The sequence below is a fragment of the Piliocolobus tephrosceles genome, chromosome 7 (assembly GCF_002776525.5).
Source record: "Piliocolobus tephrosceles isolate RC106 chromosome 7, ASM277652v3, whole genome shotgun sequence".
Classification (NCBI taxonomy): domain Eukaryota; kingdom Metazoa; phylum Chordata; class Mammalia; order Primates; family Cercopithecidae; genus Piliocolobus; species Piliocolobus tephrosceles.
Window position 1 is genome coordinate 35,229,624 of NC_045440.1, and position 15,446 is coordinate 35,245,069.

At 39.0% G+C, this 15,446-nt stretch overlaps 1 protein-coding gene across 1 annotated transcript in view; it reads left to right on the top strand.

Annotated features, from left to right (window-relative positions):
- Nucleotides 1-15,446, top strand: part of KCNU1 (potassium calcium-activated channel subfamily U member 1) — a 168,085-nt gene that overhangs the window by 134,002 nt on the left and 18,637 nt on the right. The window contains exons 20-22 of the mRNA XM_023214649.2: nt 4,136-4,232; nt 7,739-7,963; nt 9,469-9,658. Of these exons, the coding sequence (XP_023070417.1) occupies nt 4,136-4,232; nt 7,739-7,963; nt 9,469-9,658 (512 nt within the window). The remainder of the gene's footprint in view (nt 1-4,135; nt 4,233-7,738; nt 7,964-9,468; nt 9,659-15,446) is intronic.

The following is a 15,446-nucleotide window of genomic DNA, read 5'->3' on the forward strand; positions in this document are numbered from 1 at the left end:
GTCATCAGAAAGGAACGCTGATTTGCATGCTGCTCTACACAGCCACAAGTGGACAGGCTGCAAAAAGTGTTCTTATCCAGCAGCTTCCAAAGCTGAAAGCTGGAGATGGGACGCAGACATTTCAAGGTTCATTGCTTCCTGGATGCTCCCAGGCAGAAATACAACACACTGTTGCTTGGGCAGTAAGAAGCAAGATATGTGACCAAGGGAACCAACCCCACCATTATCCCAAACACATCCTGCTGAAGGCCACCCGGTAAAACTCCCACCACATTTCTTGCCAGCCTCTCCTATATACAAAGCCCCCTCGACCTTGGTCAGGCTTTGACAGGTCTTTTTTTGACCTGAATGATACCCCGTGGCTACCTTTTCCTCCTATAGCATAACCTTTATGGTCTATTCCTTGCTTCCAAGTTCTAAGACTGCTGGTGCTGAACATCCTCACAGATGATTTATTAGTCTCTTTAGGAGAGTATGTTTCTGTGAGGATCATGACATTTGCAAAGCATATGGCAGAAGGGAGCTTCAGTTAAGGGATGGTGATGTAAATTGCATTCGGTTTTGCTTTGGCAAGGACACCAGATGGATGCCTTTATGATGAAGTGGGTTTCCTCCAGAATTTTTTAAATATCGGTCTCCAACAGGTGTTTCCTTTAAGGCATGTCTGTTTTTCATAACATTAGAATGAAGAAAAATGTTGCCTGTGACAGCTTGTATACATATATCACACTTTTATTATGATAAAAATGTACAGTGATTGATTCCCTATTCTGAGTCATGTTAAAATGTGCTTGGGAGAAGATCATCTTAAATATGCCAAAAGGGCATTTAATTGCCAGACCAAAGACTCTTCATTTATCATGAAGGTGGAGAGGGTGGAGAAGGAGGGGAAGTAGAGAAAAGCTGAAGAAAGTGACCAGAAGGAAAGTAGTAGTAGCAGCTGTAGACTTGAGTGCTGAGGGCAGACAGCAGGGAATCACCTCCTAAAAGGCAACATAGCTATTTCCAAATTGTTCTCAAAGAGTCCCTGAAAGACAATCACTACCACCTTGGTCATGATATGTAAACACATGTTCTGAGGAATCCTAGGGAGAGTGTCTAGGAAGCGACTCATAGAGAGAAAGAGGTTCTATAGATGAATAATATCATTCATCAATTCTCCAAATCCTGATGAAAATCAAGACCAGACTCAGGTATTAGCTGTGTTTGCTAGTGAGTCCCATTAAGAAGCTTGTCATAAGGCTGTCATCAGAGTCCTGTCTGGTGCAATTAAGACAGCCTGTGGGGCTTTTGGAACGTGGTGTTGGAGCTCATGGCTTATAGGTATTTAAATTGCCAAAAGACATGTTAATTTGAATGAACAGGGTAACCAGCTGACCTTGAAGCCTATATGTTACATCGTCTAACTAGGCAAATGATTAGAATTCACTAAACCCACTAAGTTTATAGGTAGTTCTTAAGTGCAAGAGGAGATTAAGGATTGCATCAAGACCTTGGCCACTCTTGTTAGGAATTATCCTCTCTGACTTTCCAAACCTGTTTCTAGTATCCCATTCCCCCTATCCTGGCTTCTCCTTCTAGGTCCTCTCTGTCCTATTACTTTAAAGTTTGACACTTCAGTCTAAGTTGGAGTAAGTTCTTTTGTCTGAAAAAAAAATAAGGTGTAAGATATCAATTTAGAATCTAGCCTGCTTGAGGAAAGCAAAATTGCTTGTCATTATGTTGAGGTCTGAGTTTGGGGACTAGGCGTTGAATAATAAACTGTATTAATTCACAAGGAAACCCCATAACCCTGCAGCATGAAGGGGAATAGATTGTATTTCTCCCAAGATGTAGAGTAAAATTGCATGGGAGAACATTGTTATCAGTTACATCTGAGATGAGCAGGACTGAATCTGTAATGTGACACACAGTACAGTATGTGCCAAAAGACTTTAGGAGACAATAACAGATACTTTTAAATAAATAAAATAAGTAAGCATGTGAGTAAATAGTAAAAGCTTTTGTGGTCAGATAAGTTGTGAAACACTGGGTTATACAATTTTTAAAGGATTTCTATATTTGCAGAAATCCTTTTATATGCTGTTGTCAGAACCTTTCACAGGCTAAAGTGCACTGTGACTATGTTATTCTGTCACACTGCTAATATTTGAGACTGAGTAATTTATAAAGCAAACAGTTTTGGTTGACTCACAGTTTAGCATGGCTGGGGAGGTCTCAAAAAACTTACCATCATGGCGGAAGGGGAAGCAAGGAAGTCCTTTTTCACATGGTGGCAGGAGGAAGTGCAAAGTGAATTTTGGGAGAAGCCCCTTATAAAACCATCAGATCTCTAAGAACTCACTCACTATCATAAGACCAGCATGAGGGTAACCATCCCCATGATTCAATTACCTCCTCCTGGATCCCTCCCCTGACACATGGGGATTATGGGAACTACTGTTCAAGATGAGATTTGGGTGGGGACACAGCCAGACCATATCAGTGACTGTCAAAGAGGGGCCATTGCTCTCAAACTCTGGTTACTTCTAGGATGTCTCCAGTTACTAATATACCATGGAACATGTGTTTTGCAAAAGGAATTGGTGTTAGAATGGGATGGACTTATGCCCTGATAACAGCTATGAAATCTCAGTGGCTGAGCACAAGAAAGGTTTATTTCTTGTTCACATTACATGTCCAGCATAGGCCAAGCAGGCCAGGGCACTCAGCTCAAGGTGCCCACTGGAGCAGCCAGGCTAGGAGAGACCCTGAGAACTTCACCTGAGAGCTTCTCACTGCCTGACCCATCTCTTCTCACATTTCATTGGACAGAGCTAGTCACATGGCCCCACCTACCTGTCCCTATACTCAGGAAGGAAAGCAGCTGGATATGGTGAGGTTGGTAACCTCAACTTCAGCACTCTATTCAAATGCCAGTTTTGTACTTTGTTAGCTCTTTGACTTTTATGCATAAAATAAGGGCGGGTAGTCTTTAAAGTTTCTGGCAGAGACAGAAATGTTTACTGAACAATTTAAGTTACTTCCCATGTTCTCCAGACCTCTTAAAGTCAGCAGGAGCCATGTGACTAATTCTGACCAATGAGATGTGAGGAGAAATGAAGCGAGTCACCCTGGGCCAAAGCAGTTAGAGGCCTAGGCTTGGTTCTCCAGTTCCTTTTTCCTCCCCTGCCTGGTGACTGAGGAGTATGCATGTTCCAGATGTTGAGGCCATAAGATGGTAGAGCCTCTGTCCCCCAGGTTCTGGCTGGCTGTGTGGAGCACAGACATCTTTTCACCTGAGTAAAATAGATAATGTAGGTGAGAAGAAGTAAGTTGTGTTGTGTTAGGCCCTGGGGATGTTGAGGTTGTTTCTGCAGTGTAAGCCTAGATTTTCCTGGCTGATAAAGGCCTTTCTAATCCTCGATTTTCTGTAATTTGACAAGGGTTTTCTTATTTTCTCACAAGCAAATATGCATTCCTTAGGATGAGAGTGGGATTTTTCAAAAGAACATCCAACCCTGTCATGGATTGAATATATTATGAAACAAACTTGTGTCTAACTGCAGTGTGGGGTGACCACAGGGATGGCATTGCCAAGACTTAGATCAAGATCAAAGCAAAGTCTAGGCAAATGCAGACCAGTGATGAAAGCTTTAAAGAATGCAAAAAGTATTTACTAAATCAGAATGTTTCAACAGGGACCCATTCGGAAAAATATATGGAAAGGAGACAGGAGGAAAATATGCTAAGGAGAGAAATATCACCCATGATTGAATCTCTCACAGCTATGTAAATTCTATATTCAGGTGCCCAAAACACTGCTCATGATATCTACCAATGAATAACAGTATCGTACAGTATCAAAATTAAAAGCAGAAATAACTATCTTCAAGGTACATATAATCTAAGGCAAAAAAAAAAAAAAAAATCCCGATGTGGCTTTTGCCCAAAGTGTGTCTTCAGCTATGATACAGTCTGGGCTCTTTGTGCTCTTCACATCTAAGCCTTTATTCTAGAGTCTTACAGACCTGTGGTCATTCTACTTATGCTATTCTCCTCTTTGATCTCAAAGCTCTGATGAGTTTTACATCTCGGCTTTCTTACAGAGGAACTCCAAATAGTCTCAAACTAACTCTCCATTCTTCCTATTTAGGACTTTTCCACATGATGTAGAACAAGATTCTGACCAGCTTGATAGCAGTGGGATGTTTCACTGGTGCAAACCAATCTCTTTGGACAAGGTGACTCTGGTAGGTGATCTTGCATCATCAAATCTCAAATAAGATAAAGCATTTCTTAGGGTAAATGATGTTCCTATGTTAGTCATAAGCACCTGTCACTTCTCTTTGTAAACTATGAATTTGTCAAAAAAAGAAAAAAAAAAATCCGTATCCCTCACCAGCCATGTGAATAATATACAAAGTAACACATGAGGCATTTGACAAAGCCTACATGAGTAATATGCTGGAATTTCAAACAATTATATGTCTTCAACTATTTCCTCTCTCCTTTAACAGTTTAGCTGACTCAGTTATTCAGAATAATGTTTTCCTGAAGTTTTGCTGTTTTCCTAGTAAATCTAATTAATTTAAATGCACCAGGGAAACCTACTGTTTACAAGGACTCTGCAGTCTTTTTTTTTTTTTTTTTTTTTTTAAGTAAATAAGAATTTTTCTAATGTATTGGTTTTGAAATTTGGATTTTCTGTAGTGGTTTTTCTTAAAGCTGGCTCTACTTAGATTTAACACATTAGCCACAAATATGCCTCCTAAACACTTCATACAACCAGGGTGAATCTTTGTAGATATTACAGTCATGTCGTTGTCTCTCTTCTCAAAGAGACAAACTAACTCAACTCACAGAAATACCTGCAACTAAGATGGAAAAAGTCTTGTATCCTAACCCAGGGTCTGGCACCTGCTTTCTAGATGCCCACCTACTGTAATTTTCTGGAGTTGGAAATTCAAGTATAATCTTAGTGGTTTACCTTACAAGTAGTAGCTGATAACTTTAACTAATAAAAATGATTGTTTGCATGCTGTATGAACCCTATATATATTTTTATATATGACTAATTGATACTTATATTCTTGCTTTCCAAAAGTAGTTTAGTTCACTTTTTTGATAAATGCACACATGCATACATACACATCTTTGTGGCTCAGTGCCAATGTCCTGACAGAATATATTTCAACTTTTGTAAAAGCATGATCCATCATTTGATCAGAAACACAAAACTGTCAGAGCTGTCATACCAACTGGAAGACTATTAGGGTTGCTGAAACTCACCATTTTAGCAATTATGTCTTATTCTGAACTATACAAAATAAACATCCGTTGAGCAGGAAGAAAAACATATTTTTAGTGGGAGGCAAATCTTTAGAAAGGTTAGGAAGTTGGTTGCAGATTGAGACATTTGAGACCAAAGGATGGAAATAGCAGCAGTTTTATTAGATCATATTTATTAAGAATGCAGACAGGTTGCCATGATTGATACTTCCCTTATGATACTTGATATGGAATATAGTTCAGAATACCAACTGAGTCTTTTGTTAACTTTAGGATGCCTTCTAGTTTTAAAAATGCTAAGAAATTTGAAATGTGTGCCCCTAGGAAAGAAATATCTGGATTGCAAAATTCGAGGAGCCTTTAAACTTGGTTTCATCTGCAAAAGGGTCAAGTAGAAATGATCAATTTAAGTTACTTTGAACAAATAGGACATCCTCCCCTTCCTCCAATAGCCACCACCTTTCTTAATCAGGAGACAGTTTTGTACCACAGTTTCTTGGAGAAATTGCCTCTCTAGCTGTGCCCATTAATGCACTCTGCCATGTATCTTGTTTCTAATTGTTCAGTTCTACTCAGAAGAGCAATTGTTGGACTTTAGACATGTTACATTAAATACCGTTAGAGGCTTCATTATTCAAGTTAAAACTAATCGGATTAGCTAGAGACAATTATTTAATAGATTTGGTTAAGATTCATATCACTCTAGGAAGGCTCTCCAGACAAGTAGCTTTATTTCCCCTTGCAGGGAGATCCCTCTTGGAAGGAGGGTACAGTACAGTATTCCCAGTATATGCTAATTTGGTAAACTTTTAATTGTTGAAATGTCAGATGCCACTTGTTTATCCTGTTAAATTTCATCAATGCCTGTTTCATAGAAGATTGCCATTTAACCGAGCAAAGAACTGACATAAAGAATGATATATCCATTTGAAGTATTCTGAGTCTTTGTGTGTCTAGGAATGTAGGAAATGCTCATGCTGAAATTTAAATACACTTAACTTATTCTGTACCAGCGTCTAAGTGTCCTCCTTTGAAAATATAGAAATTCAATAACTTTTAAATTTGATTGATAGTTATTGAACAACTTTTAGTGAGTTAAGAAATAAACACTTTCAATATATTATGTCCTACAACAAAATTAACTCTTTGTTTTTTTTTTTTCCATTTTATACACAAAGAAATTGAGAACCAGAGAAGTTAAGTAATTTGCTCAGTCATATAGCTAACAATAGAACCAGAATATAAAATCACGTCTTCTGACTCCGAGTCCAGGGTTCTCTCTGTCACATCTCAGTGCTCTTAAGAGGAGACATTAGCCGTACTCTGAAAGAAACCACACACAGGCTTAAGATAAGTTTCTCACAGGAATATCATTCTTTAAAAGTTACATTTATTGTTTTTATGGGTCTCTGTAACTGTGCGAGAAACCTAAATATATTCCTTACATATTGTTTTGTTTTCAACTTAGAGACACAGGGACAATGTTAATAATTGGCAATGCTGATAGTAGTATGAGACATATTCAAATGTTTGAGATCAAATGAAATTTTTTTATTATACTTTAAGTTCTAGGGTACATGTGCACAACGTGCAGGTTACATATGTACATGTGTGCCATGTTGGTGTGCTGCACCCATTAACTCTTCATTTACATTAGGTATATCTCCTAATGCTATCCCTCACCACTCCCCCAACCCCATGACATGGATGAAGCTGGAAAGCATGATTCTGAGCAAACTATCACAAGTACAGAAAATCAAACACCGCATGTTCTCACTCATAGGTGGGACTTGAACAATGAGAACACTTGGACACAGGATGGGGAAATGAAATTTTTATAATATTTCTTTTTCTTTTATGCATTTTGTTTGATGAATTTCCTTGCTGCAGGAGTCTATAGAAACAGTTCAGTGTATTCAACTGAACCATATGAAATTGCCACTGTTCAACCATTTTTGACCCATAAAAAGGCAAATTCATATGGTTCAAATTAATGAATGAAAACCCACTGAATACTGCAATATGTTATACAGCTTGCTGTATAACACTAAAAGACATAATTTAGCATTTAATTTGGATTGTCTTTGTTTTCACCGAATTTTACTGTGGCACATACAAGGCTAAAAATATGTAATAAAAATCAAGAAATCTTTTCTCCATTTGGTCCAATGATTTCACACCCTGAAGAATGATGCTAATCTGAGTTTTAGTTGATACACTCCAAGCTAATAGAAAACTAAAAAGAGAGTGAAATAAAAAAGAAATTCCACAAAAAAAGTAAAAGGTGTAATTGCACCACTTACGCATGAGTTCTGTTTTTTATAAACAATTTGCAAAATTCTATTCACCTTATGAAAGTAGGGCTGTGGATGTACCTAGAAGAATTGGGAGGAGGAGCAGCGGTCCATTTGGAGGGATTCTCATCTTGTTTATAAAAATGACCAGACTCTGAAATCCTTATCCTTAGGAACGAACTCGCAAGTCAAAACATAAGTTTCGAAACCACATTGTAGCATGTGTATTTGGAGATGCCCATTCAGCCCTGATAGGGCTTCGGAACTTTGTAATGCCCTTGAGAGCCAGCAACTATACCAGGAATGAGCTGAAGGACATAGTGTTCGTTGGGTCTCTGGACTATCTACAGAGAGAATGGCGATTTCTCCAGAATTTTCCCCAGATATACATTCTACCTGTAAGTATCATATAAGGAATAGTTAATAATTATAAGGATTTCAGTATTAATGGGACTAGAATTAATAATGATAATAATATTGCACTTCTACAGTGCTTGCCAGATGCCAGAAACTGTTCTAAATATTTTCCCTATATTAATTCATTTAATCTCAAAACTACCCTATGGGTAGATGTTAAATTTATTGAACTTTAAGCATGGGAAGAGTAAGTAACTTGACCAAGATTGCACAGCCAGTAAGTAACAAAATTAGGATTTAAATCCAGATGTTGTGGCTCTTGAGTTAATGCTTGAATCACCATGTTTTATGGTCTTTGTACAAATAAGAATTTCTCTGCATTTCTGAGTCTGATTATAATTTAATGGTTACACCTAAGCTAATACTGGCCAGCCTTTGTGCTCTAACATTTTCATCTTTTCTGGAGACATTTTATATGAACCATATAATGCCACATGGTCCCTGACAGCTGTATGGAGAGGAGGGATTTTGCTTATGTGGTATTGTGGTTGCAACTATATTTTCCCAGAACGTGCGTATATCTATTTCCCACTCTATGCCACCATTTCACTGGTTGAGGAGTCCATTATGTGCACTGTGAAATGCACCAAAGCATTTCATTTTCATGAGATATGCACCAAAGCATTTTCATAATGCTGGCAACATATTTGAAAGTAATGGCAAAAACCATGGTTACTTTTGCACCAATCTAATGTAAGGAATATTTTTCAAATTTCAAAAATAATTCTCTCAAGAAGCAAATTGCATTTGCTTTTTAAAAAAGCCACTGTAAAGTTCCCTGTACTACCTCTCCTGCTTAAGTCCATTGAAAGGCAGAAAAAACCCGGGAGGCGGAGCTTGCAGTGAGCTGAGATCCGGCCACTGCACTCCAGCCTGGGCGACAGAGCGAGACTCCATCTCAAAGAAAGGCAGAAAAAAAAAGAGCAAATCTGATCCAGCTAGTGTTAGGAATTACCACTATATTGGACTCCAACCTACTGGAAGACAGTACCAGATCGATCTCTGTTTTCCCACCAAAGAAAGAAGCAACTGCCACCTTGAGTACAGAGAGTACAAGTAGGGCCAGAGAGTACAAGTAGGGCCAGCTGTTTGTACTAGCAATATTGTGAGGATGCACGTTTTGCCTCTAGATCCATAACCTCTCTTTTCTCTGAATTTTTTTCCTCATCACTGTTACCCTGACCCTACTCTCTTCTTCCACCTGAGTCAGTGGCGTGGACTTATATTCCTCCCTCCCCACTCTCCTCTGCCTCATCCAAACTTGCTTTCAGGAAAGAATCTATGAAACTTATTCACACTAAAATATTAATGTTTGATAAGGTTAAATGTATCAGATATGAGGTAACTAAGTTTTAAAATCAAATCAGTGAAGGTTGGAGCTCAATGCTGAAAAATTACATCACTCACAAAGAGCCACTACCATGAGCCATGATATAGCATCCCTCCATCAGACAAGTGCCTCCTCTCTCTGTTTTCCTCTCATTAGGGATGTGCACTTTATTCTGCAGACCTCCATGCGGCCAACATAGAGCAATGCTCCATGTGTGCTGTCTTGTCCCCCGCATCCAAGCCATCAAGCAGCCAGACTTTGGTAGACACAGAAGCCATCCTGGCGACCCTCACCATCAGATCTTTGCAAATTGACTCCTTCTCTGACTCGTCACCCTCAGTGTCAGGTGAGAACAGCACCCCTGACAAGAAGCTAGGACATATGGAAAAAGAAAAGAGAATTAACTCCTCTTTGAAGTATTTTAATTATGGGGAGCAGGAGGGTGGGCCAGATGTCCTCTGAGGTCCCTTCCAATCCTGAGAATCCTATAGTAGAAATAGCCCACAGTTCAGGGCTCTGGAATTCTAAGTCAAATGGATAATGGTATGCATCTTCTAAATGGAATGCACTTAACACAGGTTTTTGATTTTTTCATTTTTAAGGAAAAAACACAATTTTGAAATGTTATCATTTTTGTTGTTAGTGAACATAGCATGTGGGATATTATTTTAATTAATGAGGTACTACTATAGTTATTATTATTATGAAATTCTCATTGGATCTTATAGATCTAATGCAATCAAGTTAAAATTGTTAGTTTTGTGGTTGAGAGAATGAACCATGATTCTCTTTTCCTTTCTGAGATAGTTTCAGTATATGAATTTTAGAAGACTAAGATCTTTTGTAACATCTATAGACTAAAACTGTCATACTTCAACTTCAGACTAGAAGGAGATGGTGAGGGAAATGCAAGGGTCTTTCCAGGATGGGGATCGTGTCTTTTTTCCCTTTGTATTTCTCTCAGTGCCTATTGCAATTACTGTCACTTGGTTGATGTTTAACAAATACTCATTGAATTGCAGCAAATGAGCCTGTGACACCTGAGGTGCTTCTGCACATTTCACTGTGCCCAAAATGTGCCTATGGTCAATCCCTGTGACAAAATTGTGATTTTTCTTCTTCCTCAAAATGGGAAAAAGCTTATACATTAGTCTATTTCTAAAAATTGACTACCATCCCCTCAACCTAATCTAAAAGTACTGTTACTAAAGAATTTTCTGTATCTAAAACAGATTTCCAATTCAAGAAATAAAAGTAAGTCATGATTGAACTCCCCTGGATCCAGCTATGTTCCTTGGGGACAATTGATTCTCTGTATCAAGATCAGGTACTCAATCCTTGGGCCATGCAACCTCTGACCACAGCTGTCCCACTTTGCATGGCACTTGAAGAAGTTAGCATTGAAGGCATTGCAAGGCTTTTCATGATAATGGCTATGGATAAAAATGTTCATGATTCAAACTGGGAAACCAAAAATCTCTCTCTGACTCTTAGACACTGTTGCTATGCAAGAAAATATAAGGTTATTGGCACAAAGGAATAAAACAGTAATCTAATCTTTGGTGGGCAAACTGAGCTAGCTGTTAGACAGACCTTCACTAAGCAACCAATCCCAACCCAGAGACCAGGGTTTCAGGGTGTTTTCCAAAGCAGAGCTAATAACAAGGCACTTCATGAATATCAAAGTGCCATGAACAGCCAGACTCAGGAGAGGTGAGCCCTACCACTGCTGAGCAAATCTAAAGTTCCATAAAAGTGCTGTTTTGTTCTGCCATAGGAATCCTTAGCTTAGCAATTAGGGTCACTCCTTGGATTCATTTATTTGTTTGTGTGTGTGTGTGTGTGTGTGTGTGTGTGTGCATGCTGGTAACTGTCCATAATTGGACAAAGAACAAGTATTCACTTTAAAAGCAGTATAGGCAGGGTGCAGTGGCTCACGCCTGTAATCCCAGCACATTGGAAGGCCGAGGCGGGGGGATCACGAGGTCAGGAGATTGAGACCATCTTGACCAACATGGTGAAACCCTGTCTCTACTAAAAACACAAAAATTAGCTTGGTGTGTTGGCTCTTGCCTGTAATCGCAGCAACTCGGGAGGCTGAGGCATGAGAATTGCTTGAACTCAGGAGGCGGAAGCTGTAGCGAGCCAAGATCGTGCCACTGAACTCCAGTCTGGTGACAGAGCAAAAAAAAAAAAAGTTTATAAATCCATATACAATGAAAATGCATGCACAATATAAGCCCAGGGTAACTGACAACACCATAAGTCATTTAGTTGATGGTCTAGGTGAATAGTTCTTCCTGTTATTACTGTTATTGAAATTTCACCTTCTTTAGGGACTAGAAAAAACATAAACCTATGATTTTAACTTTAGTTTCCTTTATATCTAGTGATTTTCCTACTTTATTCATTAAATCAACAAAAAAAAATTGATTTTTTATGATATGTCGGGTACTCTGTTACAGGCAAGAAGGTTGCCCTTAAAGGAGAAGCTGACTGGTTTTGGGGGAAGGAGGTTGAGGAAAGAAAGAAAAAAACTTGGAAAGGCAAAGAGAAAAGAAATGGAAGGAATGTCAAAGTATTTGAGTCATTATGAGTATGAGTGTGCTTAAGCAAAAAGATGAAAAGAAAAGGTTAGAGAAGAATGTGCTAAGTTGGGCTTGTTTATGGGATCATACCCATTTGTGTGATGGGGAAACATAGATCCAGATGGGCTCTAAGGACCCACCTAATGAAGTGCTTATCTGGCACTGTCACATCGGTGAGGTCACATTTTAAGAACATTTTGAGGCAACCTATGAATAGCAAAGGGCTGTTACCCAGAATCTTCCCCAACTATTCTGGCATCGTAAGTCTCTATCTGGAGTTTGTATTAATAATGTAGAAATTCCCAATCTTCACAGAAGCCTGTTTGGCTTTCTTAATCATTCTTCTCATTCCATAATAATACTCCTCTTCCACCATACGTAAGAGGTAGAACCAGGAATACACACCCCCAAGAACTGAAATTATAAAGGATTGTGAGATTCTACCAGGAGGCAGAAAGCATCGTCCACAATGAGCACTAAAATAAGATTTGCTGGTAGGCAGTTTTCTATCACTTTCACTCGGGGACAGAGTGTTTCTCAACCAGTGGCAATTTGTCTCCTGAGGTCACCTTACAATGTCTGGAGGCAGTTTTGATTTTCACCACTGTGGGAATGCTATCACCATCTAGTGGGTGGAAGTCAAAGATGCTGCTAAACATCTTTCAGTACAAAGGACGGCCTCACACAATTAGAAAATGTCAACAGTACCAGGTGGAGAAACTCTGCCCTAACCTATCTGGTGAGCCCTTTGAGGGATCAGTGGGCGTTTCCACATCTTCATAGTCATGATAAACATAAATGTGAAGCCAAACTAGGACCACCAAGGCTATTCCTTGCAGAAATTCACCCAGGGAAATTGGATGGGGCAGGGAGGTTTGGGGGAGCAGCAGAGTGAGGACTTTCTGAAGGATCAGTGAGAATGCCAGGCCTCCTGGACATCTCCATGGGAAATTTTAGGTTTTTCTGTAATACTCTAATTACTGCCCTGTCACATCACAAGGAGAACAGGCTGGCAAACCTAGGTACTGAACTAAATAATCTGTGGCATAATCTAAACATACAACGGTAATTAAGCCTGACAACTTAATATGCTACTGAAATTTAAATGTACAGAAGTAATCTACAATTAAGCAATCTTTTGTAATAGCACCCTGCCAGGCTGGAAGATTTCAGGTATAATACTGTGTACTATTAGGTAGCAAAAATATTGACATTAGTAAAATGTACCCAGGCTATGATATGACACATTCAAATTAACCATTGCTAGAAAAGGAGATGGAGTTAAGGTGGAAATTCAGTTGCTGTCCTTCAGCCGGCATCAGAAACAGATTTTCATACAGCTGCTTCAGCTGATGTGAATGTGTCTGCACCCAATTAGAACACTGGATTCTAAACATCAGGATATTTCAAGTCCTTTATTAGCAGAGAACTGGAATCAGAAAGTGGGGTTCAAAAGGGGATTTCCCCATACAGAGGTTTCCCCTTTGTAGAAAACTGATTTCAATATTTTATTGAAAATTCCAGTCAAACCTTGTATATCTTAATAGGGCTACAACTTAAGTAGGTACCCTGAAAAAGGGTATGGGCTTTGAAGTTGGTACTGGTCAGGCTGTGAAGCCTCCTCCATTATTTACAAGCCATGTGATCTTGGGCATGGTATGTAAATCCTGGCAGCAGTTTTCTCATCGTCAAAGGTGATCTCACTATGGTTAACTCACAGAGTACATGTAATAATCATGTAATTCTTATCTCTTTACAGTGTCTACTGCTTACAGCAGCCAGAGATCTTTTACACATATTCATCGGATAATCTCATTTCCTTACTTTAAATTCTACAATGTTGACCCATGGCAATTAAAGGAAAATCTAGGATCTTGCAAGCCAGCAGGGAGCTTTGATTCTCTCTTCCTTCATCCTGTTCACACTGGCTATTACCCACCACGGGTTTTTTATCATAACCCTTCTGCCAGGATGACCTTTCCTTTTTCCTCAGATTCTGTCCCAATGTCAGAGAAGCCCCACTTTGGGGCCTTATCTAAAGTCATGTCTCCAAACTCAATGACTATCCTCTGAAATTTGGGGTTTTCTCATACTCATCAATATCTGAAAATCTTTTGTATTTGCAACATGTGGTATGTGACTGGGCAAGAACTGTACATAGTTCTAGCATGGAGTAGATACCTTAAAATATTTATAAAAGAAGAAAGGGAAGGAGGAAGAAAAGAGGAGAAAGGAAGAAGAGGAAATAAAGAAGGAAAAAAGGAAAAAGAAAAGAATGAAGGAAAGGAAGAAGGGCAAAAGAAAGGAAAGGAGAAGGGGGAAAGGGAAGAAAGAAAAAAGAACAGGAGGAGAGGAAAGGAAGGAAGGAGGGATGGAGGGAGGGAGGGAAGGAAGGAAGGAAAGGTGGGAGGGAAGGGAAGGAAAGAGAAGGGAAGGGAAAGGAAAGGGAATAAATGGAAAGAAGGAAGGAAGGAAGGAAAGGGAAAGGGAAGGGAAAGGAAAGGAAGAAAAGGAAGGAAGGGAGGGAGGGAGGGAATGAGGAAGGGGAGAAAGAAAGGAAGGATAAAAGGAAAGGAACGAAATTAGAAAGGAAAAAAGGGAAGGAAAGGAGTGAAAGGAACAGAAGAGAAGGGAGAAGAAAAGGGAAAGAGGGTGCATGAAACAGATAAGACATCTTAATCTGAGAATAAAATAGAACTTTAATTCCCTCAAATCTTCCTGCATTATAGAAATCTCAGACGTATTTTTAAGGAAAAATAATTTCAGATATTTAGATCCCATCAAGAGTAAGAATTATCAGTAAATTAGGATCTCTAACCAGCCGTGTAAACCTTCCTCTTTAATAGCTGTGTGAATCCAGTTAGCCCTCTGCGCTTCCATTTCCTCACCAAAAACTGAACAATTTTGTGAAATTCTGGAGGTCACTGATGGTTCTAGACATAAACCAAATGTCTTGGGTTCTTCATGAGGAGCTTCAGTTTTTAATCCTACATACATTACTCAGAAATTTACTAGAAATCAGAAATATATTCAGCTCTACTCTGCATTAACAAGAAGTGGTTCTTTTCCATCTCAGTAGCAAGATGGGAAAGGTGTGAAATATTGTAGTACGTAGCATTTCCTCTGGAAACAAACCTCTCTTTGGATTTCCCCTTTTCCTGGTCTCCACCTCAGTGGCTCCATTCCCTGTCATCTTCCCATTGTCTGTTTCTCAGGGGGCCTAAGCGCAGAGCTCACCTCCATTCATTCCACTTCTTACCCCTACCAATTAACCCACTCAGGGAACAAAGGACCTTCCAAAGATTTCGCTCTCTTCTTAGCAGCAAGGAATCTTAATTACAAGTAGATCTTGAAGATTTACAATATTTGTTTCCTCTTACATTCTCAGAAAACTTTAAGAAAGTAACCAACAGTTGTAAGCACAACTTACAATGCCATTATAGTGTTTTTCTTTCTTTTTCTTTTTCTTTTTAATGGCACCCTATTTTCCTATTTACCCCACCAAGCTTTTTTTTTTTTTTTTTTTTTTTTTTTTTTTTTTTTTTT